General features: G+C 40.1%; 2 protein-coding genes across 4 annotated transcripts in view; both read left to right on the forward strand.

Annotated features, from left to right (window-relative positions):
- Positions 1 to 11,984, forward strand: part of LOC130911118 (C2 domain-containing protein 3-like) — a 67,735-nt gene extending 55,751 nt beyond the window's left edge. For both annotated transcript variants that reach the window (XM_057828836.1, XM_057828837.1), the window contains exon 31: positions 11,699 to 11,984. In XM_057828836.1, coding sequence (XP_057684819.1) covers positions 11,699 to 11,833 — 135 coding nt within the window. In that variant the 3' untranslated portion in view covers positions 11,834 to 11,984. The remainder of the gene's footprint in view (positions 1 to 11,698) is intronic.
- A 175-nt stretch (positions 11,985 to 12,159) lies between these two features.
- Positions 12,160 to 27,533, forward strand: LOC130911123 (dicarboxylate carrier SLC25A8-like). 2 transcript variants are annotated; one of them, XM_057828841.1, is made up of 6 exons: positions 12,160 to 12,368; positions 12,429 to 12,636; positions 19,922 to 20,125; positions 23,635 to 23,736; positions 23,815 to 23,995; positions 24,059 to 27,533. In XM_057828841.1, the coding sequence occupies exons 1-6, from the start codon at positions 12,240 to 12,242 to the stop codon at positions 24,171 to 24,173; spliced, it is 939 nt and encodes a 312-aa protein (XP_057684824.1). In that variant the 5' UTR covers positions 12,160 to 12,239; the 3' UTR covers positions 24,174 to 27,533. The 2 variants fall into 2 exon arrangements, with proteins under 2 accessions (XP_057684824.1, XP_057684825.1); XM_057828842.1 differs by lacking the exon at positions 19,922 to 20,125.
- Positions 27,534 to 27,546: the final 13 nt, after the last annotated feature.

Here is a 27,546-nt window from a genome sequence, read left to right on the forward strand (position 1 = left end):
GGTAAGCTAGGTCTTGGGAAACACTTACAAAAGAACAATGTAAAAGCTGTTTCACACTAGCGACAGCCCAGTGTGAATAGTGGCCAGCAGCAAGCGCAAAACAGGAGGAGCCACGAAGGCTGACGTAGACTGTGTCAGGAAGTGAAAAGCAGTGGACTCCAGCAAGTGTAGTTACTATAGTCCCAAGCGTCAAAGCATTTATTTTCCATTGTTGTACAAGACAAAAAGGCGACTTTTACTATTTCAAGGATAAGGGGAGATTTTAATAGCACGTAAAGAGTTTTTCTACTTTTGATGAGGTGATAAACGTAATTTTCAAAATATGAGCTGCTACTCTTTTCCCTCATTTTGAATCCTGCGGTTTATAGTCCAGTGTGGCTTATTTGTTGATTTATTTGGGTTAATGGGTAATAGGGGTGTGACGAAAATATCGAAATGGTGATATATCGTGGTACTCTGTATCCCAAAAGGTTATCTATATGCTCCTGTCAAGAATCGAGATATCGTTTTAAAAAGGTATTAAAGGGGAAAAGATATCGTCATCGCACACACCATATAATTGTTTGCATTAGTCTAACACATATATAGTCTAACTAGAGCTGGGAATCTTTGGGCACCTAACGATTCGATTACGATTACGATTCAGATGCTCCGATTCGATTCTAAAACGATTATTGATGCACCCCCCTCCTTTTTTTTTTTTTCCAATGTTTTGTACATTAGTTCCAAAATTGTTCAAAAATACTCTCAGGCTAAACCAAACTACTATTTCAGTATCAAGTTAACATATAGCAGTAAACAAATATACAAAAATAACAGTAAATAAAAAACTCCAGTCCCCATTCTGTATCAGCAGCTTTAAACTACATTCAATTAATTTAAAGTTGTGAATCAACCGTTAAAGTTGTTAAAATTGATACCGTCAATCCATAATTTCCCTTTTGTCTACTTTCGACACGTGAAAGTTTTAAAACTATTTTAAAGATAGATTCAAGTCAATATTTTACCGATTTAGGAGTATTTTAGATAAAAAGTTAATTAGGTTTGCTTGGAAGGTTCGCTACAACAGCCTTGCAGGGAAGTGGACTGCTTTAAGATGGCGGCCGTTTACTACGTCTGCATCTAGCTTTTTGTAGATGCGCTGCTAACGCTACCGCTACCGTAGTGCATCTAGTCCTATATAAATGATATCTACCGTAACATTATGTGGATGACGTACTTTTGTAGCAGCTTTTCAGCAGGAGTCAGGTATGTTGTTGTGTTTTTTTATCTCGTGGCATGAGTTGAGCTAGAGCCGTGAGTTGAGCATTGGCATTCCCCGAGGGGCCGGGTAATGAGAAGCATGATGTTTAGCTACTCTCGCTCCGTTGCTCAATGACTGCGCGGCGCGCTGAGTGTGTTGTACTTCCGCTTTACTTGGCATATTTCAATAATCGGAATTTGGATGTTTGTGAATCGTTCTCGAATCTTCCACGGCCGAATCGCGAATAATCTAAGAATCGGAAATTTTGCACACCTCTAAGTCTAACACATACATATGGGCCTCCTCCCACGTGAAGTGCAATCGAACTCTAGCGACACCTGCGCTCAACGTTGAGGTCCGGGGCCAAACTTTACAGTCAAGGGTCAAAGGTCGAGCGCGATGCGGCCTCTGTCTTCAAATCGCGAAACGTTGACTGATTTGTATCAATTCTGCCCTACAATTAAATACGCCCTCTCTGATTGGTCATCAGTCCAGACTGTGGGGTGGAACCCCAAGCCTGCTCTGATTGGCCAGTACTCCTTCCGGTCTGCAATCTGTGTGTGACCGAACCCACTCCAATTGAACATCCCCTCCAGGGTGGCAGCTGTGAGTTTATTGTAAAACAGTTTATGAATGAGTTTAAAGTGTATTTAAACAATGAGCACTAATTCCGGTTGCTTACTGCACTTTAGGCCCACATAGTCTAGTCAAATCATTTTCTCCATCATGTTTTGCCCGTTAAAGACTATTTAACAGATGAATGTGAGATTATTCCACTTACTTACTTCAGTAAATATTGCCATTTGTTCTCATTAAGCACATACATCTAAAAGTTGTTCATTTTTTACCTAAATAAAAAAAATTGCTTTCAAATAATGTTTTGAACCATATTTATTCTGGAATTAAGAATATGACATTTCAAAGCTTTTTAAAGATTACATATAGGAATTTATTTTAAGGAAGTGTGTTTTTGGCCAATGTAAAAGAATCCTAAATGCCTTGTTTGTTATATAAAATACGTATTCACAGATGAGCTGATTCATTCATATTTTAGGTCAATTTGTGTGTGTTGTCTTTTCTGTGGTAGTTGCAGGCGGTTGAATACGGCTGTTTAAATGTTAGAATAGAATAGGCTTTGTCATTCAAATAGTAAAATGACATTAAAAATAGCAACACCCTATCAGTGCATCACACAATAAATTAATGTCAATACATAAATAAATAATATACACTACTACTACCTAAAAATAAATTTAAACTAAGCAGTGTACGAAGGATGATGTTGAAATAAATAAAATGATAGCTGACTCCTGAACTACGCCAATAGCAAACTGCAATATGCAAGTGTTAATCAGATATACAAGTGTTAAGAAACTAGTATTCCATTAGAAGTAAGTCACTAGGTTTTAAATTTTCATTCACGAGGTCATTCTGCCCAACAGGTAACAAGTTACCTCTGGGTGGTCTTGGCATCTTTCCATTCCGCAGGGTGGTTGAGCATCTGTTCAGAGGCTGCGGGAGGGCGGGACCAAAGTTTGACGTTGTTTCCTTCAAGTGACGTCGTAGTCCGAAGCGCAGCATTATAGATTTCATCACTACTGCGTTTTAGCTGTTGTGTTGTCTTGGCCTATTTTTTCTCCACTTTCAATTAAGGGCATTAGGACTTTTCCCAATCTCTGTATGCTTTAAATGTATTTGTTATAACACTCAAATTCCAGTTTTTTTCTTGTATTTCAATAAAGGAGCTATAGTACACAGTAAAAGTTAAGCAGCCTGTATTGAGTCTTAAATAAGTTTAATGATAAGCAAGTGTTTTGCAGATATTGTTAAGTGTTGAGAAATAAGGACTAGGTTTTTAATTTTCTGTCTGCACTCATTGGGAAAGTGCACAATATACAGGACTATATGCTATGCCGAACATACTGCATATTTGTGTGTGTAAAAAGTAGCTGAGACATGAAGTTCATATCAATGTGTTTTATTTTACAAGGTCATTGACCGCCTCCTTAAAATTTACAAAGTTTTCAAAAGACCTGCCAGAAAGTCCTTTGGACGTGGACGCCTTGACCTTGTAGTTTTTGTTTGTTTGTTTTTTTTTAAAATATTTTTTGTGACCCTGTGCGGATTGGCCACAAAGCGCCCAGGCGCGTAGTATTTTACATTGCCAGTCTTCATCATCACCTTGTGGTGGTGGTGCTTGTTGTTGTGCTGCTGCTACTGCTGCTGCTGATGATGGTGTATTTGCTACAGCAGGTCATGTTGATACTGCTGCTAATGCTGATGCACAAGCTGACGTGAGGGGCGTAGCTGGTGCAACTTTGCCTTTAGCTCGCTACAGAACAAAAAATAAATATCACGGGTAAGCCCTGAAATGCATTAAAACACTGGCAAAGGAAATTATGTTATTTTTTAATCGACCTACTAACCTCCTCCTCCTTTGTGAGGATGTACAATCGAAATCTCTTAACGTGACATTGATGTCCTACTCCGTCATCAGTAGCCACTGACGCACAAAGCAGAAGGCTTCCTGGGCCATCTTCCATTCTTCTGCGCTTTCGGCCTGGAGATCGTTACGGATGAGCTTGGAGAAGTCATAACACTGCCACATATCCTCGAACGTGAAGGACCGGAAGCGGCCATGCCCGCAGATGGCCCGGTCGATGTTCTGCTCCAAGTGGCATGACACCGGAGGGAACATATCCACGGAGCGTAGAAGCTGCTCCTTCAGCCTCCACTCCCCAGTTTTGGTGTCGCACCTTCCCTTCTGTCGTCGCCCCTCCTTCACGTGGCCATCGAGGAGACTTTTTAAGAGAGCATGCAGTAGTTGTTTTAAACCGATTTTTTTATTTTGGGTAACAAAGACACACAATCCACTGCCTATTATCAATTTCTTATATATACTCACTACTTGACATAGCCGACATCTTCCTCCGTAAGCCACATGAAGGTCTTGCCTTTGTATTTCCCAAAGGTCACCGTGAGCTGGCCGGGATCTGCTGGCCTGTTGGAGCTGCGGTGACGGCAAGGCAGTTTTTCCTACCTGTTAGGTGTAAAAAAAAAAAAAAAAAACACATCAGACAAGAAGTAATAATATAGTTCAATTCATTTTATAAATGAAGGAGATGTTTTTTTTTTTTTTCAAGGCATCCAGAACAATACCTTGTTTGTACATGTACTTCTCAAGCGCAGTTTAGGCAGCAAAGCGTGGTGGCCGGTCATCGCTTCTGATGTACACTGAGAAACACAGAGGCAAGTGTCAACACAAAAGCAGGACATGACACGGAGGAAAAATTCTAGATGATGGTAATAATAAAATTGCGTTTTTGTTGGTTTTGAAGAGGATGCCTCCATTCCTAGCTGGCAATTAGAAAAAGAAAAATGACTTGATGTTCAGAGATGCTAAAATGTTGAGAGGGGTGTCTTGAGTTAATCTAATTCCCAAATTCCAAATAAAACCGAAGTTATTGGGGAAAATGCAAAATTGGCCCACTTACAAAATGATGACGTCTATGTAGTAGAGCATTTACAGTGTGGCCATCATACTAGGGAGGATCACGTCACAACAAAAAAATGCATTGAACACAAGTGAAATGAATGAGTTATTGGTTAAATTTGTGACTAGTTACAAGTAATACAAGACGTATAGCACACGGAGTCATTAAATGTTACCGTTACGTGCGTGCCTGCACATGGCTAATTATTATTAGCGCGGCGCACAACACGGCTTATCCACACACACACCAGCTAGCCTAGCTAGCGTTAGCTCGAATCGGTAATTGAAAAACAACTCTCGGTTTGCATCGTTTTTGGCGAATTTCATACACAATATTTACCTTTTCGGCTTGTCGATTGAGCGCGTGGGTCTTTTCGCCGATTGCGTCTTTTGGGCCAACCGCAGGCGCGTCGTAAGGAGGAGGCGGGCCGCCGCGGTCTGCGTTCGCGGAGCCAATCACGGGCGTCCGCGGTCGTAGGCGAGGAGAGCCGATTGGCCGCGGCCGAAAAAAGGAGGCGGGCCGCGGTCCACGTTTCGGCCAACGGCGACGCGGGATTTTCTAGGACACGAGGAGGAGGCGGGCCGCGGTCTACGTTTCGGCCAACGGCCGCGCGCCGTCTACGCTCGTCCACGTTCTACGTTTGCACTCTCCGAGTTCCGAGTCCTGCGATCTGGTACAGGTTGGCACAGTCTAACTGTTTGCATTACTCTATCACACGTAATATAATTCATCAGGAAATAGTATCTTTTTTATATTTACGGTAGGACTACACTACTAATATAAAATAAATAGCACACCATAGTTTAATGAGAAGAAATAGAAGAGATACACAATGCCGTCTTATCACAAGATTGACGCACCAACTCGTGCAATCAGCTCTCCCAGCAAACTCCAAGGACAAAGCGCTTTGTCCTAAAACAAGTACAACCAGCCCGGACAGCAAAGTTGATAGCGGGCGTCCCAATCCGCGCATAAACCTAAGCCGCCTAAAACCGGCCACCAAGGGGAAGACCCAAAAGCAACGCCCAGACCCACCTTCGGACACGCCTTCGACATGACCCGCGTCAGCAAAGACTTTAAAAAGACTGGACACTGAGATAAGACAGATTTTTTTCTGCTCGGAAGCATGTAGCCTTGTTTTGGATCCAGAATTGTCCCTCCGTCGTCTGTTTTTGCCTTGTTTTTACCATTGTCGACGAAAAAATTGTCAACCTGTTTTCGGTGAGTGTTCTTCAAGCTTTTGAAACATGGAGTCAGTACAAAGGGTTAAAATAAGAGGACGCGCGAGATTCGGCCTTCCCGGCAGGCGCACGCGGGGCAGCGTCAGCCGAGCGGCACTTGTTTTGGTTGGTGCTGTCCCCGGGTGCGTCTGGGCCGGGGGGGGGGGGCGAATTTCAACAGTATCAATTTAAAAAAAAAAAAAAAAAAAGGCTGCCTTTGACGGTGCTCGCCACCCAATCCATTTAGACTGGGAAAGTTTGTTCGTTCAAAACTAGAGCATTCACAATCATTCAGTCCGATTTTCGGGGCATTTACAGGTCACTTGCTTTTCATTTTAGGGCATTTACAGGTCATTTCCTGTTGAGTTTGAGTCGCTGCCTATTCATTTGGGTGATTCCTAGGTCACTTCCTGTTCTGTAACGCAAAATAAACAGCAAGTGATCCATAAAATACCCCAAAATCAACAGGAAGTAACTGAAAATCAACAGGTAAATATCGGCTTGACCAAGGAATTGGAAAACACACCTCACTTCAGACATCAAGTAGACAAGAATAACATTGGGATTGCGTAGAAGAGTTCATTGGACACACAAAAACACGCGATCGTGAAAAGTGAGACACAAAAAATGTCCGTGACAGTAGGTCGAGATCAATAAAAAAAAAAAAAAAAACCAATTAAAAACGGGCGAAAACCGCGGTGTGAGACAGACAAACGAAAAAAAACAAGGCAATGATGGAACTAGCAACGAAGGTATATACAAACTGTCAAATGGCAGCAAGTCAATATCTCGGCAAGCTGCCTAGGATCGGTTTAAAGACACTGCTGATGAGCTGGAATTGGATGCACGTACGACGTTCAGAATTCATCCCACAGCTCTGTAACAAAACAATCTGGCCAGCAGCAGAATGTGACAAAATCATGCCAGTCGTCATATTAGCTTCGCTTGCTAGCTAGCACAGCCATTCTCCCAGTCCAGCGCAACCGTGTCATCAACCCCAGCGTGCACTGTGCGGGTAAAACATGGCGCCCTCCGCAGGACAAAACATATACTAGATATTATAGGTTTTTAAATCAATGGCAAAAAATATATGTGTTTGTAATAACATATTTTAGTAAAAGAGAACAATTGTTGCTTATCAGAGCCTACAAGTCTTTATGTCCGAGGTTTCATTTCTCGGATCTTTCACAACCATTCAAAAGTGAGATCATTTGCCAGATGGCACAAAATGACATCTGTCATAAGCATTCATTAATGCTCATTACAGTGTCATGTCATAATTATGACAGTCTCATGATGCCGCTGTCAAGTAAAGTGTTACCGGTTATTATCTTTTGGTGTAAATATCCCATAATACAGTGAGGACAGCTGCGGCTTATAGTCCGGTGCGGCTGTTTTAGCTTCAATATTCAATCTTAAAAAAAACCTGTTTGTCAGAAATGTTCTTAATTCAAGAATATTGTTCAAAACATTATTTGAAAGAGTTTTTTTTTCTTGATTTAGGTGAAAGATGACCAACTTTTAGGTGTATGGGCTCAATACGAAAAAATAGTAATCATCCAGCATGCTATCCTCAATAAAATATGAAAACTATATAAATGTGTGTGTAGTATTAGTTAAAGCAGACACTGTTTTTACATCTGTGTGATTTTGACAAAGATCAGATCACATTTGATGGTGATTTTATGCAGAAATGTGAGACATTCCAAAAGGTTCAGATACTTTTTCATACCAATGTAAATGAATAAAAACTGAAATACCATTAAAGAAACTATAAATGGATAAATATTCAAATGAGTCATAAAATAAATTAATCCGGAAATAGTAACATATTTAATAACACAGTAACACTTTATAATAACTATCCGTTTTACTAGTTAATAGATCATTAGTAAACGTTTGATAAATGATTTATTGTTGATTTGTGAAGTATTTGTTAACAGTTTGTTAAGAATTTACAGGGTGTTCTTAACCTGCAACATGGTTTGTGTAGAAACGTTTCAACTTTTTGTGTGTAACGTTTGCCATTTCTGTCTTTTGAGGTTAAGAAATGGCGTTCACTTCAAAAGACAAGGCATTTTGAAAAAGCATTTTGCAGGCAGCGCTCATGTTGCACATTTATGAAAATCTGCCATAGAACCAACAAATATTTGTACTTTTCTTTGTATATTTAACCACTAAAACTTATGACCTTCAACATGAAGTGTATATAGTTTTATTAAGATCCATCAACTAGCATGGGCATTTAGAATGGGGTCAACCATTTTGGAACACCCTGTAAATGCTTAACTAACTGTTAACAAATACTTCACAAATCAACAATAAATCATTTATCAACAGTTTACTAATAATATATTAACTAGTAAAACGGATAGTTATTATAAAGTGTTACCAATAACACTTTTAAATATTTATATAACAATGTATAAACACTTAACAAATAATTACGATAATTACGATATAATGGAAAAGTTCTTTAAATTTTTGAAAATGTTTGAATTTTTTTTTTTACGATATAATGGAAAAGTTCTTTAATTTTTTGAAAATGTTTGAATTTTATATATATATATATATATATATATATATATATATATATATATATATATATATATATATATATATATATATATATATATATATATTAGGGCTGTCAAAATTATCGCGTTAACGGGCGTTAATTAATTTTTTAAATTAATCACGTTAAAATATTTGACGCAATTAACGCACTAGGCCCGCTCAGACAGATTTAAATGTCAGTACAGTGAAAGGCCAACTTGTTAATTGTGTTTTATGGAGTTTTTCCGCCCTCTGCTGGCGCTTGGGTGTGACTTGCATATGTTATGTGGCGTAATGTCGCCCTCTGCTGGCGATTCAGTGCAGCTGATTATTTGGGTTTCAGCACGCTTTTCTGACGTGATTATATGTCGACGCGAACTCACACTAATAGACAGTGCTATTCAGACCAGCTAACGTCCGCATCCAGTATTCAGTGGCAGTTCTCATAGCCCCATCACAATGTTTGTGTCTGATACATGCATCGCTTGTGAGTTATATTCCTCCTTTGTTTATATTCATGAGCATTAGATAGTTCTTGATGATGTGTATTTGAATTTGTTCACATATATGGTGAAATGCAGTTACATTGTTAGATGCTTGTGAGCGAATTGACTAGTGCTACTGCTCAAATGGACATGTGTTTGTACATTTTATGTTATTTTGTGATTTATGCAAGTTATTGACACATTGCCTTGTTATTTTCAGTTTTACAAAAATACAAGAAACGTGCTCCTGTCAAAAAGAGATGACTTCAGTAAAGCCCATGCAACTTTGCCACACCGTCTGATTTCTTTTTGGAACTTATGTTCGCTATCTGTCAATTTGTGTACTCACACACATTGAGGACAGAATAGGGCTACTAGTTTATTTTTTGATTGAAAATTTTACAAATTTTATTAGAACGAAAACATTAAGAGGCGTTTTAATATAACATTTCTATAACTTGTACTAATATTCATCTTTTAAGAACTACAAGTCTTTCTATCCATGGATCACTTTAACAGAATGTTAATAATGTTAATGCCATCTTGTTGCTTTATTGTTATAATAAACAAATACAGTCCTTATGTACCGTATGTTGAATGTATATATCCATCTTGTCTTATCTTTCCATTCCAACAATCATTTACAGAAAAATATGGCATATTTTATAGATGGTTTGAATTGCGATTAATTGCGATTAATTATGATTAATTAATTTTTAAGCTGTAATTAACTCGATTAAAAATTTTAATCGTTTGACAGCCTTAATATATATATATATATAGTATATATACTAGTCCTTCTCAAAAAATTAGCATATTGTGATGAAGATCGTTATTTTCTGTAATGTACTGATAAACATTCGACGTTCAAATAGTTTAGGTTCATTACACACAACTGAAGAAGTTCAAGCCTTTTCTTGTTTTAATATTGAGGATTTTGGCAAAAAAAATCCAGAAAAACCAAAAATCCTTATCTAAAAAAATGTAGCATATCATGAAAAGGTACTCTAAAGAAGCTACTAATCTAATCATCTGAATCAACAAATTAACTCAAAACCCCTCTGAAAGATTCCTGAGGCTTTTAAAAACTCCCAGTCTGGTTCATTACTCAAAACCGAAATCATGGGCAAGACTGCAGACCTGACTGCTGTCCAGAAGGCCATCATTGACACCCTCAAGCAAGAGGCTAAGACACAGAAAGAAATTTCTGAGTAAATAGGCTGTTCCCAGAGTGCTGTATCAAGGCACCTCAGTGGGAAGTCTGTGGGAAGGAAAAAGCGTGGCAGGGAATGCCGCACAATCAGAAGAGGGGACCGCACCCTGAGAAAAATTGCGGAGAAGGGCCGATTTCAGATCTTGGGGGACCTGCAGAAACAGTAGACTGAGTCTGGAGTAGAAACAAGAGGCACCGTGCACAGGCATGTGCTTGAAATGGTAGAAGCGCCTGACCTGGGCTACAGAGAAGCAGCACTGGACTGTTGCTCAGTGGTCCAAAGTACTTTTTTCAGATGAAAGCAAATTTTGCATGTCATTCGGAAATCAAGGTGCCAGAGTTTGGAGGAAGACTGGGGATAAGGAAATGCCAAAATGCCTGAAGTCCAGTGTCGAGTACCCACAGTCAGTGATGGTCTGGGGTGTCATGTCAGCTGCTGTTGTTGGTCTACTGTGTTTTATCAAGGGCAGGGTCAGTGCAGCCAGCTATCAGGAGATTTCGGAGCACTTCATGCTTCCATCTGTTGAAAAGCTTTATGGAGATGAAGTTTTCATTTTTCAGCACGACCCGGCACCTGCTCACAGTGCCAAAACCACTGGTAAATGGTTTACTGACCATGGCATTACTGTGCTCAATTGGCCTGCCAACTCTCCTGACCTGAACCCCATAGAGAATCTGTGGACTATTGCGAAGAGGAAGTTGAGAGACACCAGACCCAACACTGTGGATGAGCTTAAGGCCGCTATGGAATCATCCCGGCCTCCATAACACCTCAGCAGTGCCACAGGCTGATTGCCTCCATGCCACGCTGCATTAAAGCAGTCATTTCTGCAGAAGAATTCCCGACGAAGTATTGAGTGCATAGCTGATATGAATAATTGAGGGTTGATTTTTTTTTTTTTTTTTTTGGTACTAAAAAACACTTTTTTTGTATTGGTCAGATGAAATATGCAAATTTTTTGAGATTGGGATTTTTGGTTTTTCTTGACTTTTTTGCCAAAATCATCAATATTAAAACAATAAAAGGCTTGAACTACTTCAGTTGTGTGTAATGAATCTAAAATATATGAAAGTCTAATGTTTATCAGTACATTACAGAAAATAATGAACTTTATCACAATATTCTAATTTTTTGTGAAGGACTAGTATATATATCTGAAAAAAAATTGAAATATATAAGCTTATTTTTTCTTTTTTGTTTTGTTTTAAATCTTCATTTAAAATCATTTCGGCACTTTTGGATGTCCATATGTAAGGATCTCATGCTTATTACTTGATATTAACTCATTTGGTGCCATTGATGGTGGTAAATGTCCAATCCATTTTGACTGGTAGGGCTTGAGCCATCATTCGTTGCCAGCCTCTCCCAGTCAAATGTCTAGCGCTGTCATTTGTAGCCAATGAGTTCAAATGTGTGATTATTGCCCAACCCTTTTGTTATCTATCTTTTGTGTTTGTCCTTTAATATCTAATTTGCTATTCGACAGGAGGGTGGCCTTCCTCCTCTTCACATCCCTCACAAGGGTCGTTGGCGCTGTCCCTCCATGTCGCCCACCTCCAGGAGGAGAGAGACTGAAAGATTTGCCAGAATCTGCGCCACTCGCTTAGATGACGATGATTAGTCGACATGATGTTGTGCTTTTTAATGTATAGAAATGAGAGAAAAAAGTTACTGTAAAGTGTCATAGAAATTTATTTTCTAAATAAATATTTGCTATCCATTCAATGTGCTTGCTCAAAGTTTGGAGTCAAATACTTGCACTGGTGACGTGGCTTTGCGTCGGGCGTGTTCGCTTGACGTTTTCACGAGCGTGCACGCACAACAGACTGAGCAACCGGTTGCCAGTCTTTTTCTTTTCTTTTTCAATAGCGGCATGACAATTTGCAGCTCTCGTACGGCTAGAGGCGCGACACCAGCGCTCAGCTGTAATATTTCCTCCTAACAGACATTTGAAGTCACTATAATGCAACTCCCAGAGGTGCGTAGTTGTTTTTGTTGATCCTCAGCCAAACATTTTTGTTTTGACGATGGCTGACGGAGGAAGATCTGCTGATTTGCAGCCGTCAGTGCTTGTCAAAATCTTCTCGGCCGGGGCGGCCGGATGTGTGGCGGACCTGGTCACCTTCCCGTTGGACACTGCTAAAGTCAGGCTGCAGGTGAGCAGAAATGGGAGATCCTCAGCTCGATAGATGGGTCACTGCATTCATTTGTTCTAGATACAAGGCGAAGCCAAACCCTTGGTGAGAGGCCAGAGGGCCACATACCAAGGTGTGTTTGGTACCATCTTCACCATCGTAAACTCTGAGGGGGCTAGGGGACTTTACAACGGACTGATCGCCGGCCTGCACAGACAGATGAGCTTTGCATCAGTGCGGGTTGGCCTGTATGACACCATGAAGCACTTCTACAGCAGCGGCTCAGAGAGTGAGTGCCACCAGTAATAGGAAACGTCCTGACTTGTGCTCACTCAATCGATACATTCCACGTGGTTTTGCTGCAGGCTTTTTCTTCTGTGTCATTAAATTGTTTTAGGTTGTCGGTAAGACGAGTAAAACTATACCTGTTGCCAGTGAGACCAGTTTGACCGGAGCGCCCTCCCCACACACACCTAATTAATGTTTCGTGTTGAAACTCAAGACCTTACACACCAAGGGCGTACTAACCAAAGCGGCCATTCATTTTTCCTGCTCCCCATTTTCAGCCTTCAACTTGATAACTTCATTAATGTGATTTTAGGGGAAAACACGTGGTAGACTAGAGAGAGGAGCGCTATGAGAGCACACGTCCCACCTAAGAAGCCAAATTCAAAGCATCGCCATATTTTGTAGAGTAGGTATTCCTTATAAGCATAAAACAAGTTATCACGAAATTCTTTTTCTGACCTCCCAAAATGTAATCACCTCTTCCGTTTCATACAGTGTATCACAAAAGTGAGTACACCCCTCGCGTTTCTGCAGATATTTAAGTATATCTTTTCATGGGGCAACACTGAAAAAATGACAATTTGACACAATGAAAAGTAGTCTGTCCTGCTTATATAATAGAGTTAATGTATTTCCCCTCAAAATAACTCAAAATATAGCCATTAATATCTAAACCCCTGGCAACAAAAGTACACCGCAACTACTTACAGTGCCTTGCAAAAGTATTCGGCCCCCTTGAATCTTGCAACCTTTCGCCACATTTCAGGCTTCAAACATAAAGATATGAAATTTAAATTTTTTTTGTCAAGAATCAACAACAAGTGGGACACAATCGTGAAGTGGAACAACATTTATTGGATAATTTAAACTTTTTTAACAAATAAAAAACTGAAAAGTGGGGCGTGCAATATTATTCGGCCCCTTTACTTTCAGTGCAGCAAACTCACCCCAGAAGTTCAGTGAGGATCTCTGAATGATCCAATGTTGTCCTAAATGACCAATGATGATAAATAGAATCCACCTATGTGTAATCAAGTCTCTGTATAAATGCACCTGCTCTGTGATAGTCTCAGGGTTCTGTTTAAAGTGCAGAGAGCATTATGAAAACCAAGGAACACACCAGGCAGGTCCGAGATACTGTTGTGGAGAAGTTTAAAGTCGGATTTGGATACAAAAAGATTTCCCAAGCTTTAAACATCTCAAGGAGCACTGTGCAAGCCATCATATTGAAATGGAAGGAGCATCAGACCACTGCAAATCTACCAAGACCCGGCCGTCCCTCCAAACTTTCTTCTCAAACAAGGAGAAAACTGATCAGAGATGCAGCCAAGAGGCCCATGATCACTCTGGATGAACTGCAGAGATCTACAGCTGAGGTGGGAGAGTCTGTCCATAGGACAACAATCAGTCGTACACTGCACAAATCTGGCCTTTATGGAAGAGTGGCAAGAAGAAAGCCATTTCTCAAAGATATCCATAAAAAGTCTCGTTTAAAGTTTGCCACAAGCCACCTGGGAGACACACCAAACATGTGGAAGAAGGTGCTCTTGTCAGATGAAACCAAAATTGAACTTTTTGGCCACAGTGCAAAACGATATGTTTGGCGTAAAAGCAACACAGCTCATCACCCTGAACACACCATCCCCACTGTCAAACATGGTGGTGGCAGCATCATGGTTTGGGCCTGTTTTTCTTCAGCAGGGACAGGGAAGATGGTTAAAATTGACGGGAAGAAGGATGCAGCCAAATACAGGAACATTCTGGAAGAAAACCTGTTGGTATCTGCACAAGACCTGAGACTGGGACGGAGATTTATCTTCCAACAGGACAATGATCCAAAACATAAAGCCAAATCTACAATGGAATGGTTCAAAAATAAACGTATCCAGGTGTTAGAATGGCCAAGTCAAAGTCCAGACCTGAATCCAATCGAGAATCTGTGGAAAGAGCTGAAGACTGCTGTTCACAAACACTCTCCATCCAACCTCACTGAGCTCGAGCTGTTTTGCAAGGAAGAATGGGCAAGAATGTCAGTCTCTCGATGTGCAAAACTGATAGAAACATACCCCATGCGACTTGCAGCTGTAATTGGAGCAAAAGGTGGCGCTGCAAAGTATTAACGCAAGGGGGCCGAATAATATTGCACGCCCCACTTTTCAGTTTTTTATTTGTTAAAAAAGTTTAAATTATCCAATAAATTTTGTTCCACTTCACGATTGTGTCCCACTTGTAGTTGATTCTTGACAAAAAATTAAAATTTTATATCTTTATGTTTGAAGCCTGAAATGTGGCGAAAGGTTGCAAGGTTCAAGGGGGCCGAATACTTTTGCAAGGCACTGTACATCCCTAAATGTCCAAATTGAGTACTGCTTGTCATTTTCCTTCCGAAATGTCGTGACTCGTTACAGGAGTCTCTGTACTCCTCACCTGGTCGCCGCCACATACAGTGGGACAAAGAAGTTTTTAGTCAGCCACCAATTGTGCCAGTTCTCCCACTTAAAAAGATGACAGAGGCCTGTAATTTTCTTCATAGGTGTACCTCAACGATGACAGAATGAGAAAAAAAATCCAGAAAATCACTGTCTGATTTTTAAAGAATTTATTTGCAAATTACGATGGAAAATAAGTATTTGGTCAAGAACAAAAGTTCATCTCAATACTTTGTTATATTCCCTTAATTGATAATGACAGAGGTCAAAACGTTTTCTGTAGGTCTTCAAAGCTTTTCACACACTGTTGCAGTTGTTTTGGTCCATTCGTCCATGCAGATTTCCTCGAAAGCAGTGATGTTTTGGGGCTGTCGTTGGGCAACATGTACTATCAACTCCCCCCAAGGATTTCATATATGGTTGAGCTCTGGAGACCCGCTAGGCCACTCCAGGACTTTGAAATGCTTCTTACGAAGCCACTCTTTGTTTCCCGGGCAATATGTTTGGAATAATTGTCATGCTGAAAGACTCAGCCACGTTTCATCTTCAATGCCCTTGCTGATGGAAGGAGCTTTTCACTCAAAATCTCACAATACATGGCCCCATTTATCCTTTCCGTTAAATGAATCAGGTCTCCTGGTCCCTTTGCAGAAAAAATGTGGTAAAGCATGATGTTTCCACCCCCATGCTTCACAGTGGGTATGGATACAATTCAGCATTCTTCCACCTTCAAACACAAAAAGTTGCGTTTCTACCAAAAAGTTCAATTTTTTGTTTCATCTGACGATATGACATTCTCTCAGTCCTCTTCTGGATCATCCAAATGTTGTTTCGCAATCTTCAGATGGGCCCCTGGACGTGCACTGGCTTAAGCAGGGGGACACATCTGGCACTGCAGGATGTGAGTTCCTGGTGGCGGAGTGTTGTATTGATAGTACCGTAATTTCCGGACCACAAGCCGCTACTTTTTTTCCCTCATTTTGGGTCCTGCAATGATGTGGCCAATTTGTGTATTTTTCTGACGGCCGCCAGGGGCGCTCGAGCATGGAATGTGGGAGTGAGACACGTGGAATATATGTGTGGAGGAAGACGCTAGTTTGCACTATTACCGGTAGTTTAACTTTGTGCGTTGTGCATCCGTCTTTGTGCATGAGTAGAATTGGCATACCTGCATCATGGAAAATGCTTGAAGAAATTAAATTGGCCATCCGAGTTGTATGGGAAGCTTTGATGACGAGCGGCGAGAGATCGTTTGCCAAGACTCGCCGCATGCAAAGAGCAGCTTTTGCATAGGTTTGCCAGGGGAGCCTGGTAGCGTGAAGCGCTGTGAAAGAGTCCGCCATCACCAACGGGTTTTGAAGGGGCCATTCTGCTGCGTGACGAGGACAGCACGGACTAGGAATGAATTTGCCTCATTATGGGAGACACTGAAGGCGACAGCGAAGGAGACTGAGTAGGTGTGTGCCGAAATGCATCTGAGCGTCTTCATATCCGACACTGAGGGTGAAGACTTCCATGGTTTGAATGCACAGGAGGAAGATGAAGATTGCTAACAAAGACTTTTATGTTTTTATTAACCAGCACAATTAGTGCTGCACCTCCATGCTGATGTTATGTAACTTCCGTGCCGTTGCGATATAACTGCCGTGTTTGCGGGCGCTGTTTGGAACGAAAAGTTAAGGTGTGTTATTAAAATTTGAAAACCGTATATTTCTTTGTCAATGTCTCTTGTTACTAAGTGGGCACACGTGGCTTATAGGAAGGAGAGGCTTATGTATGTACAAAATGGTTTTTCCTTTAAAAATGTGCTGGGTGAAGCTTTTAATCAGTGGCGCTCAATAGTCCAGAAATTACTGTAGCCTTTATTACTTTGGTCCCAGCTCTCCCCAGGTAATTCATGAGCTCCCTCTGTGTGATTCTGTGATTTTTGCTCACTGCTCTTGGGATCATTTTGACCCCACAGGGCAGGGGTCTCCAAACCGGTCCTCAAGGGCCGCTGTGGGTCCTGGTTTTTGTTCCAATCGATCGATTACCAACAGTTTAACCAATGAAGTTTCTACGAAAACAACAGTTTGACCAATGAAGTTTCTACGAAAACAAGCAGCACCTGACTGCAATCAACGGATTACACTTGTAAGACACCAGATTGGTGCAAAGGTGTCATCTTGTTTTGTTGGAATGAAATCCTGTGGCCCTCTGTGGAATAGTTTGGAGACCACTGCCATAGAGTGACATCTTGCGGGGAGCGCCAGATCACGGCAGATGATCAGTGGTCTTGCATGTTTTCCATTTTCTAATAATTGCTCCCACAGTTGATTTCTTCACACCAAATTGCTTACCTATTGCAGATGACGTCTTCCCAGCAAGATTCAGACCTAGAATTTTGTTTCTGGTATGTCCTTTGACAGCTCTTTGGTCTTGGCCATAGTGGAGTTTGGAGTGTGACTGTTTGAGGTTGTGAACAGTTGTCTTTTGTACTGAAAATGAGTTCAAACACGTGCCATTAATACAGGTAGTGAAGGACAGAGGAGCCTCTTAAAGAAGTTACAGCTATGTAAGAGCCAGAAATCTTGCTTGTTTGTAAGTGACCAAATACTTCTTTTCCACCATAATTTGCAAATAAATTCTTTAAAAATCAGACAAAGTGATTTTGTGGATGTTTTTTTCTCATTCTGTCTCTCATCGTTGAGGTACACCTATGAAGAAAATTTAAGGCCTCTGTCATCTTTTTAAGTGGGAGAACTGGCACAATTGGTGGCTGACTAAATACTTTTTTGCCCCACTGTATGCTTGAGGCCATCGGAACCAAACAAATTAATCGTCTTATCACACCATAGGACATGGTTCCAGTAATCAATGTGCTTTATTGACATGTTTTCAGCAAACTGTTTGCCGGCTTTCTTGTGTACCGTCTTCAGAAGAGGCTTCCTCCTGGGGTGACAGCCATGCACACCAATTTCATGTAGAGTACGGCGTATAGTCTGAGCACTAACAGGCTGATCCCCCACCTCTTCAATCTCTGCAGCAATGCTGACAGCACTCCTGTAACGAGTCACATGACATTTTGGAGGGAAAATGACAAGCAGTACTCAATTTGGACATTTAGGGATGTACGTATTTACTAAGGGGTGTACTCACTTTTGTGATACACTGTATTACAAACTTAACACATTGGTACCTCGACACACGATCTTTTCGACATCTGACGTAAAATTTGACTCGCCATTTGTTTCTACATCCGACGACATGCTCGATGTACGACGATTTATGACAGCGCCGCATTTTCTTTGGTTTTCTGCATGACGGACGCAGGCTTGACGCATGGTTTTCTTGTGAGCGAAATCAACATGGGTTCCGAGAAGGTTAGTTCAGGCGTGGTAAAAAAGGGAAAAAGATAACGCTTACCATTGAAATGAAGACGGAAATGATAGAAAAATATTAGCGTGTTGTGCGCGTCCTTGAACTGGCTCGACAATACGGCCTTAGAATGTCTGCAATCTCAATAGTCCTCCTCCGACCTCCGTTCGCCAGTCTTTATAAGTTAAGGTGACAATTATTATTGTTGTACCATCGCCAAAGAAATCGCCATTTTTGGCAGGTTTTTAATCATTCATTTTAGAAGTTGTGCAAAACAACATGCCTACTGTCCACCGCAGTTGACGTCAACAAGAAAACATTAAAAGAGAAAGTAAAATCTCTACCGCACCTATCTCACTGTCACGTCAGCCTCGCGGTGTGTTCAGGTACAGCATACAAAACACATCCGCCGAATTCGTTGCATTATTACCGGAATTATTATTCCGATTTTTATTTATAATTTATTTGTTTTGCTATCTGTAGTTGCCATTTGTAATGGTACCACCAGTATTTATTAAGGATTTAGTGTAGGTTTTCAGACTGTGGAATGAATTAATGCAATAATAATGTATCCTTATGGGAAAATCCTGCTTGACATACGACATTTTCGACTTACAAACAAGGTGCTGGAACGAATTAACTTCGTTTGTAGAGGTACCACTGAAGTTTCATAATAATACATTAATTCTTGAGTTAGCGCAATTTTTTTTTTTTTACCTCTGTGAGCTTTGACCTTTGGCCTTAAAATGTAATCACCTCTTTCATATTAAAAAAAAAAACGTCCTGCTTATTTGAAGTTTGTTAATAATCTCTTTATTCTTGAGTTACGTATTGCAAAATTCATTTTCTGACCTTTGACCTCATCACCACAAAATGGAATCACCTCTTCATGTTACAAAACATACCTTGCAAGTTTAAGCATCCCTTAATGCATTCCTTCATGCATTCTTGAGTTATTGTGTAATTTATTTTGTGACCTGTATAAGCTTTGACCTTTGACATTATTACCCTAAAATTTAGTGCGAACACAGCGCTAACTATTTTGCACGTTTAACTCATTGGATGTCATTGACGGCAATAGATGCCCGGTTCATTTCCACAGGGAAGTCTCTCAGCGATTATTTATTGGCCAGGCTCTCCCAGTTGAAGTGGATCAAACGTCCATTGTCTTCAATGGCAGTCAATGTAGCAAACTTTTAAATGCCTTAAAAATGTCATTATTGACAATTATTTCATCATTTAGACATTGTTGACCTAAAAATTGAGCCTCTTACAATTAAGTATCTTTTTTTGGTACATTTTTGTACAAAGTGGGGATCCCAGTAAATAATTTATTGATTGATTTGGAAGTATGTATAAAATAAAGAAAACGAAGGACAAAATAGTTTGTATATTTTTAACTAAAATAATATTAAAAAAAGAACTAAACAGTCAATATTGTCAAAGTTTTGTAATTCTCAATTTAAAAAAAGATGACTTTAATGTAAATTTTTCCTGTAGATGCCAGCATTGTGGTTCGACTGCTGGCAGGCTGCACCACGGGGGCCATGGCGGTGGCGGTGGCCCAGCCCACCGATGTGGTCAAAATCCGCTTCCAGGCGCAGGTCCGTATGCCGCAAGGCAGCGCGGCAACCAGGTACACCAGCACCATGGAAGCCTACAAGACCATAGCCAGGGACGAAGGGATCCGAGGACTTTGGAAAGGTCTTGCGTATAAATGTATAATGTGACTAGTAGTGAAATTTACAACAAGACAAACAAAAAGTTACAAGTTTGCCGGTATTCGCTAAAATGCGGAAGATTGATTAAAAATCTACACAGTTGTGCATGACGGATAATTCTGAATGTCTAAAAACATCAGAATATTGGCCTTAACCTGAAATTGAGTATTGTTTTTGGTCGTCTGGTCGTCTACTAGAAAATTTTTAGGCCGCTTGTTTGAGGGTATAAAATTCAGATAAGTATGTGATTAAAGCAAAGGCGTCAACATTGTGAGGGACGATACAACAACGTAACCTGCATGTACACAGGACATTAATCAGACCAAAAAGATTGGGTGAGCGGGGGTCAGGGCTACATTTCTGACAAATATGAACCGAATTAATTGATAGGCTAAATGATCAATGCAAAAATAAATCTTTATTCTCTTACAGTGGTATGAAAAAGTATCTGAACCTTTTGGAATTACTAACATTTCTGCATTAAATCACCATCAAATGTGATCTGATCTTTGTCAAAATCAAATAAGTAAGTGAACCATCACATTTAATATTTTGTGTGCCTCCCCCCCCCCCCCCCCTCCTTTGGCAGCAATAACTTCAACCAGACGCTTTCTGTAGCTGCAGATCAGTCTGACACATCGAACAGGACTAATCTTGGCCCATTCTTCTTTCCAAAACTGATGTATTTCAGTCAGATTCTTGGGCTATCTGGCATGATTTGCTGTCTTTAGGTCATGCCACAGCATCTGAATGGGGTTCAAGCCTGAACTTTGACTTGGCCAGTCCAGAACGCTTATTTTGTTCTTCTGAAACCATTCTGAAGGTTATTTACTTCTGTGTTTTGGATCATTGTCTGCAGCATCCATCCTCTTTTTAGCTTCAACTGTCTGACAGACAGCCTCAGGTTTTCCTGAAAAACGTCCAGATAAACATTTGAATTCGTTCTTCCATTGATGATTGCAAGTTGTCCAGGCCCTGATACAGCAAACAGCCCCAAATCATGATGCTCCCTCCACCATGCTTCACTGTGGGAATGAGGTGTTGATGTTGGTGAGCTGTTCCATTTTTCCTCCGCACATGAAGTTGTGTGTTACTCCCAAACAATCCAACTTTGGTTTCATCAGTCCACAAAATATTTCGCCAAAACTTCTGTGGAGTTCCAAGTGCCTTTTTGTGAACATTAAACGAGCAACAATGTTTTTTAGACAGCTGTGGCTTCCTCCGTGGAATACTGCCATGAACACCAATCTTGACCATAGTTTTACATATAGTTGATGTGTGCACATAGATATTGGACTGTGCCATTGATTTCTTTAAGTCTTTAACAGACAATCTAGGGTTCTTTTTTTACCTCTCTGAGTATTCTCCTCTGAACTCTTGGCATCATCTTTGGTGTACGGCCACTCCTAGGGAGAGAAACAACAGTGCCAAATTCTCTCCATTTGTAGACAACTTCTTTGACTGTCGATTGATGAACATCCAGACTTGGATGGTTTTGTTTCCTTTCCCAGCTTTATACAAATCAACAATCTTTAATCGCAGGTCTTCAGACAGCTCTTTTGACCGAGCCATGATGCACATCAGACAATGCTTCTCATCAAGATAATTCTTACCAGGTGTGTGTTTTATAGTGGGCAGGGCAGCTTTAAAGCACTCATCAGTGATTGGGCACACACATGACTTAAATTGTTTGGTAAAAATTGGTTTCAATTGCTCTTTAAGTGTCCTTTGGGAGAGGGTTCACTTACCGCAGTACTTCTCAAATAGTGGGGCGCGCCCCCGAGCGATGTCAGGGGTGGCGCATGTGACCTCGGGGAACATGCTTTTTTTTTTTTTTTTTGCCACGAGAATAACGTGTATTTGCACATCCACTCAGTGGGTGGCAGTGGCACTCGCATTGTCAGAGAGCGCACAGTATTTTTTAAGTAAGCAAGAGCACGCGCAGTATTTTTGAACTACAGTAAGCAAAAGCACACAGACAAGAGACAAGAAGAGCTGTGCGCCGTTTTCGAAAGCCGTTTTCCGGCCAGACTCACGTAGCGACCCACTGTCTTGTCCGGTTCTCACGTGTCCGCCCGAGAAGTGCCATTTTGGGCTTGGGATCGTCACGACAACCGCCCTCACCTACGGTTCTCTCTCGGCCGCCGAGAATGCGCTTTTTTCGGGCCTTTTGCCTTTTGGCTTTGACTTTTAATGCAGTGGGAGATGAGGAAAGACCACTGTTTACTGCGTCCAAAAATGATTTAGCGGACAGCTGGAAGCTAGATCAATTAAGATGCCACATAAAGACATTAGACCTCAATCTCATTGATAAGCCGCTTGATTGTTTTTCAGTGAAAACGTGCCGAATATTGCCAGCAATCGTCCCGCTTTGTCAGTGTTATATCAGTAAACCAGTGAGCACTGTTAGCATGCTCAGTGCAAAATAACCCCACACCATTGCAAAGGAATGGATACTGTGAGCAGTGAAAATAAAAACTGCCCTTCTGTCCAAAGACACCCCCCCCCCCCCCCTTCGATTCAGCTTTGTTTTTTCGGTCAATTTTTGGGGCAAATTGTCCTCATGAGTTAATGTTTCTAATCAATTTGAATTTGTTATTATTTACTGATTTTATTACATTTTATTTTTCAGTATCAAATGGTCAAAAATGTACCTTGAGTGAACTTTTATAGTTTGGACGTCTTTTTTTTTTTTTTTTTTAATTTAAGCAAACTGGTGCACGGTAAGTCTTTTCTGTTACAAACAAAACAATGCTAATAAAGTTATACTTTATTATAATTTGATCTACGCTACTTTTTTTTCTTTAATAGAAAAAAGGACACAATGTTAGGCAGAGGTGTACTTATAATAGTAATATTATAGACAAATGATACTATTTACAGTGGCGGCAGAGAGTTTGGGGGGGGCGCGAAACTTTTTCGTCTTCCTTGGGGGGGGGCGTAACAGAAAATAATTGAGAAGCACTGACTTACCAGTACTTATTTTTTTCCCCTTCTGTTATTGTTTGCATACTATCTTCATTAAAATATGAAAACCTATAAATGTGTGGGTGATTTTAGTTCAAGCAGACAGTTTTTCCATCTGTGCGATTTTGACAAAGATCAGCTCACATTTCATGGTGATTTTATGCAGAAATGTGAGAAATTCCAAGAGGTTCAGATATTTTTTCATACCACTGCATACTAACTTTCTTGTTTTCGTATTGGTTCAGGTTATAGACCATTTAAATCAAACCTTTATTAAAAAAAAAAAAAAAAAAAAAAAAAAACTCAAACATTTGCAAAACTTCCAGAATAAATGTCTGTATTCAACTTAACCTATCTTTGAGTAATACATTGCTTTATTTGGTTGTCCCCTCATCTCATTCTCCCTTATTTTCATCTCTAAAGTGCATCAGTGGGTTGAGCAATTATGAAAAAAAATCTGAATCAGGATTAAACTTTCTATCTCGATTATGATTAATGTATAGTAATGTAAAGTGAAATCCCCAGGTTGTCTGCCAAATATCACTCGCAATGCCATCGTGAATTGCTGCGAGATGGTCACCTATGACATCATCAAGGAGCGTATCCTGCGGTCCAAGCTGATGACTGGCAAGTAGAATCTCGCGCACGTTGAAAGATCACCACAACATATTCCTAACGCCTATCTTCCTAACCCCGCCACCCTAGATAACATGCCCTGCCACTTCACGGCTGCCTTTGCCGCCGGCTTCTGCACCACCGTGGTGGCGTCTCCGGTGGACGTGATCAAAACGCGCTACATGAACTCCCTACCTGGACAGTATAGCGGCGCCTTTAATTGCGCTTTCACTATGCTGTTCAAAGAAGGACCCACAGCCTTTTATAAAGGGTATTATGAAAAACAAAGACTAAAAGTGCATATCTAATTTGATATTTTCCTCATTTTTTTTAGATTCCTGGCATCCTTCTTGCGCTTGGGCTCGTGGAACATAGTTATGTTTATGAGCTACGAGCAAATCAAAAGAGGGATAGCAAGACTGCACAAGTCCCTGGAGTCGCGGCTTTAACCCGTCCAACCAGTTGTCATTTCGTAAGGGGAAAACTTGACATTACCGCTAAGATACATAAATCATATACTATAGTACATGGCGCGGGATGGTGCCATTGAGCTATGAACTGGCCCGAGTAGGGCTCCATTGTTTAATCTTACACACCTATTTACATACTCAGTGCATTAATATTTACCTAATCAAGTCAGAAGATGAATGAAGGAAAGTCTTGTCATATTTAACAAAAAGAATTTTGCGCTCCTTCCCCCTGTGAAAATTTTTACTTAGTATTCTCACAGAATTTTTCAATTGTAAATAATAAAAGTACGTACTAATATCAGTACAGTACATTTGAGTACATTTATTTTCTTGTATTTGAGAAAAGAATTGCTAATTCATTTGATTTTGATGAAAATGCAACTAAGTAATGAGAGTAATATAAATATAACATATACTATAACATATTTATGGTAGCTTTTTTTTTTTTTTAATTAAATCTACCTCGGTTGAGAATGGCCCCATCTATAAATTTTTTTTTTTTTTTAAGTGAGAGAGAGAGAGAGAAACAGATGGAGTAAATCATTCATTCAAATCATTTTTTTTTTTTTTTTTCTAATATGAAAAAAACATTTCTAAAATGTTTTGGAAGGATGTTCTCTGGTCAGATGAGACAAAAGTAGAGTTTTTTGGGGAAACAGAGTTTACAGGGGGGAAAAAACATGGCGAAGATTCCCTGATGTTTTGAGGTTGCTTTGCTGCCTCTGGCACTGGACTGTTTGACCGTGTGCATGGCATTATGAAGTCCTAAGACTACCAACAAATTTTGCAGCATAATGTAGGGCCCAGTGTGAGAAAGCTGGCTCTCCCTCAGAGGTCATGGGTCTTCTAGCAGGCCAATGACCCAAAACACACTTTAAAAAGCACTAGAAAATGGTTTGAAGGAAAGCACTTAGGCAGGTTGCTAACCGTTATATGCTATTGTTTTGCCACAACAGGATTTTTACCTTATTACTCCTTATCCTTCACACAGCCGTTGGAAACAGAAATGTCGTTTAAACCATCTGCAGGTGACAGAAAGATCAGGATTTTACGACACTGTGCGGGTGTGCTCTCATCCTCATGGGAAACGCAGTCTTCCTTCAGGCAAAACACTACCTCTTAGTTATCTAGTGTTGCTTTAAGGGTTAAAGCGGGAAATTCGTATAAGACGATAACACTGTTCATCTCCATGTGTGTGCGTCCTATTTGCAGTTGAATTTTCAATTTCAAGGAATCGCTATATTTTTCATATGAAATTTGTATTGAAACTTGTGTTACCCCAGGGCCGTTTGTAGTCTTACAGAAATTGTGGTAAACTGAACATGGACCTATGCAGAAAACTGCAATTACCTCTTTTGGAGGATTGACAAAGTATTGAAACGAGGGTCTCTTTGAATATCTGTGGCACAATAAAGCTAAAAAATGTAACTTGCTCTGATCCTTTTTCTTAATCAAGTTTTGTTTGCTATAAAAAGCTCAGTCAGTCAGTCATATGCAAACAGGCTGAAAAGATACAAATCTTTCCTTTGTTAGTTGAGCTAAAACAACATTTAAATGTTGCATTTATGGGAGGCAAACTAGAAATTTCCATGGGCATAATGTCTACAGAATCGACTTTGTTCACAGAATTGAATCCTATTTGTCGAACCTGATTGCTGGCTGTTCAAGTTTTTCAGGATTGTTATCTCCGCAGACAGTGGCGTGTTTTCCTGTAAACTTAAGCTTGTTCCGCCCAAAAGCACCAGTGGCGGAACAAATGTGAACAGGGCCACGGGTGCGATGCGTAGCAACAGCCCCCCCCACCCCTCGTACCTGATATTTTGACACCTGTACAGTATATTACAGCTATAAGCTAGAGATGCCGATCGATCGGGTCCGATCACGTCATTTTCAAAGTATTGGAATCGGCAAAAAAATATCGGTCATGCCTTTTTTTAATATATATATATATATATATTTTTTTTTTTTAATTAAATTGTTTTCTAATTGTATTTAACGTTACAGACATAATATGTTACACTCATCCAGAGTCTTTAGGCTTAAGGTAGGGTTATCAAATTTATCCCGTTAACGGCGGTAATTAATTTTTTAAAAAATTTATCACGTTAAAATATTTAACGCAATTTACGCATGTGCTGCACGACCCACTCACGCATTCTCGCGTACAATCTGTAATGGCGCCGTTTTACCTATATATAGAGCTAAAAGGCAGCGTAAAAGGAGTAGAGTGAATTTTGGCAGCCTTTGGAGCCTTTTTCTAATTGGCTAAAGCCTTACAATCCTTCTCCCTATGATTAGAAATATCGTGGGAAGCAATGTGGGGAAGAAAGGTAGTAATTGATCTTTTTCTTAACACCTTATGTTATTTCCCAACGCAGAGAAGATATATCAATTGGTACCACTACGCACAGACATGGGTGCACTTCCCATCATGCATTTGGGATGGCCACAGTATCATTTACTGAAAGCTCAACAAATATACTAGATGGCAATATTTAGTCACAATATACTAATTCACATTTATCCTTTTAGAATTACGAGTCTTTCTATCCGTGGATCCCTCTCACAGAAAGAATGTTAATAATTTAAATGCCATCTTGAGGATTTATTGTCATAATAAACAAATACAGTACTTATGTACTGTTTGTTGAATGCATATATTCGTCCGAGTTTTATTCATTTTTTTCTTAATGCATTGCCAAAATGTATATGATCGGGAAAAATTATCGGGAACGATTGGAAAAAGCAATCGGATCGGGAAATATCGAGATCGGCAGATACTCAAACTAAAACGATTGGATCGGGAGCAAAAAACATGATATAAGCATCATCTTACCTTTCTGTTTGACACACCCCTCACCCAACCACGCCCACTTTACACCAACAAACTGGGCTCTGTTGAGGCTGAGGTGCAACCAAGCACCTCTTTTCAAGCGTAGTGTTTTCTTAGATACTGAGTCATGACATTTTCACCCCGACCCCTTATTTTCTTGAGGTAAAAAAACATTATGAAGGTTGAATGGCTTCTTATGAGGAGATCAGTAGCTGAGAGTGATACAGCTGTCTGCTTGCAATTTGGATGGTGCTACAAATGCAAACTGTTTTTGTGAAGGCAGCCACTAGGATAGGAGTCGAGAATCTTTTTGGCTGAGAGAGCCATGAACACCACATTTTTTTAAAACGTAAATCAGTGAGAGCCATACAATAAGTTTAAAACTAAAAATACAGTACAAGTAATGTGTGCATCTTATGTAATTTCAACACTTTCAAGGTACAAGGGTTTGTGTTAGTCTGAATTATTTTTAATAACATCGTTACGCTGTTGCTAATCAATGATGGGTATTTCTTACCA

Source organism: Corythoichthys intestinalis, unplaced genomic scaffold (assembly GCF_030265065.1).
Source record: "Corythoichthys intestinalis isolate RoL2023-P3 unplaced genomic scaffold, ASM3026506v1 HiC_scaffold_23, whole genome shotgun sequence".
Classification (NCBI taxonomy): Eukaryota; Metazoa; Chordata; class Actinopteri; order Syngnathiformes; family Syngnathidae; genus Corythoichthys; species Corythoichthys intestinalis.

Coding starts and splice junctions, on each gene's coding strand:
- LOC130911123 (XM_057828841.1), top strand. CDS start 12,240: ATGGCTGACGGAGGAAGATCTGCTGATTTGCAGCCGTCAGTGCTTGTC. Junction 20,126..23,634: donor GATCCGAGGACTTTGGAAAG/GTCTTGCGTATA, acceptor TGAAATCCCCAG/GTTGTCTGCCAAATATCACT. Junction 23,737..23,814: donor GCGGTCCAAGCTGATGACTG/GCAAGTAGAATC, acceptor CCGCCACCCTAG/ATAACATGCCCTGCCACTTC.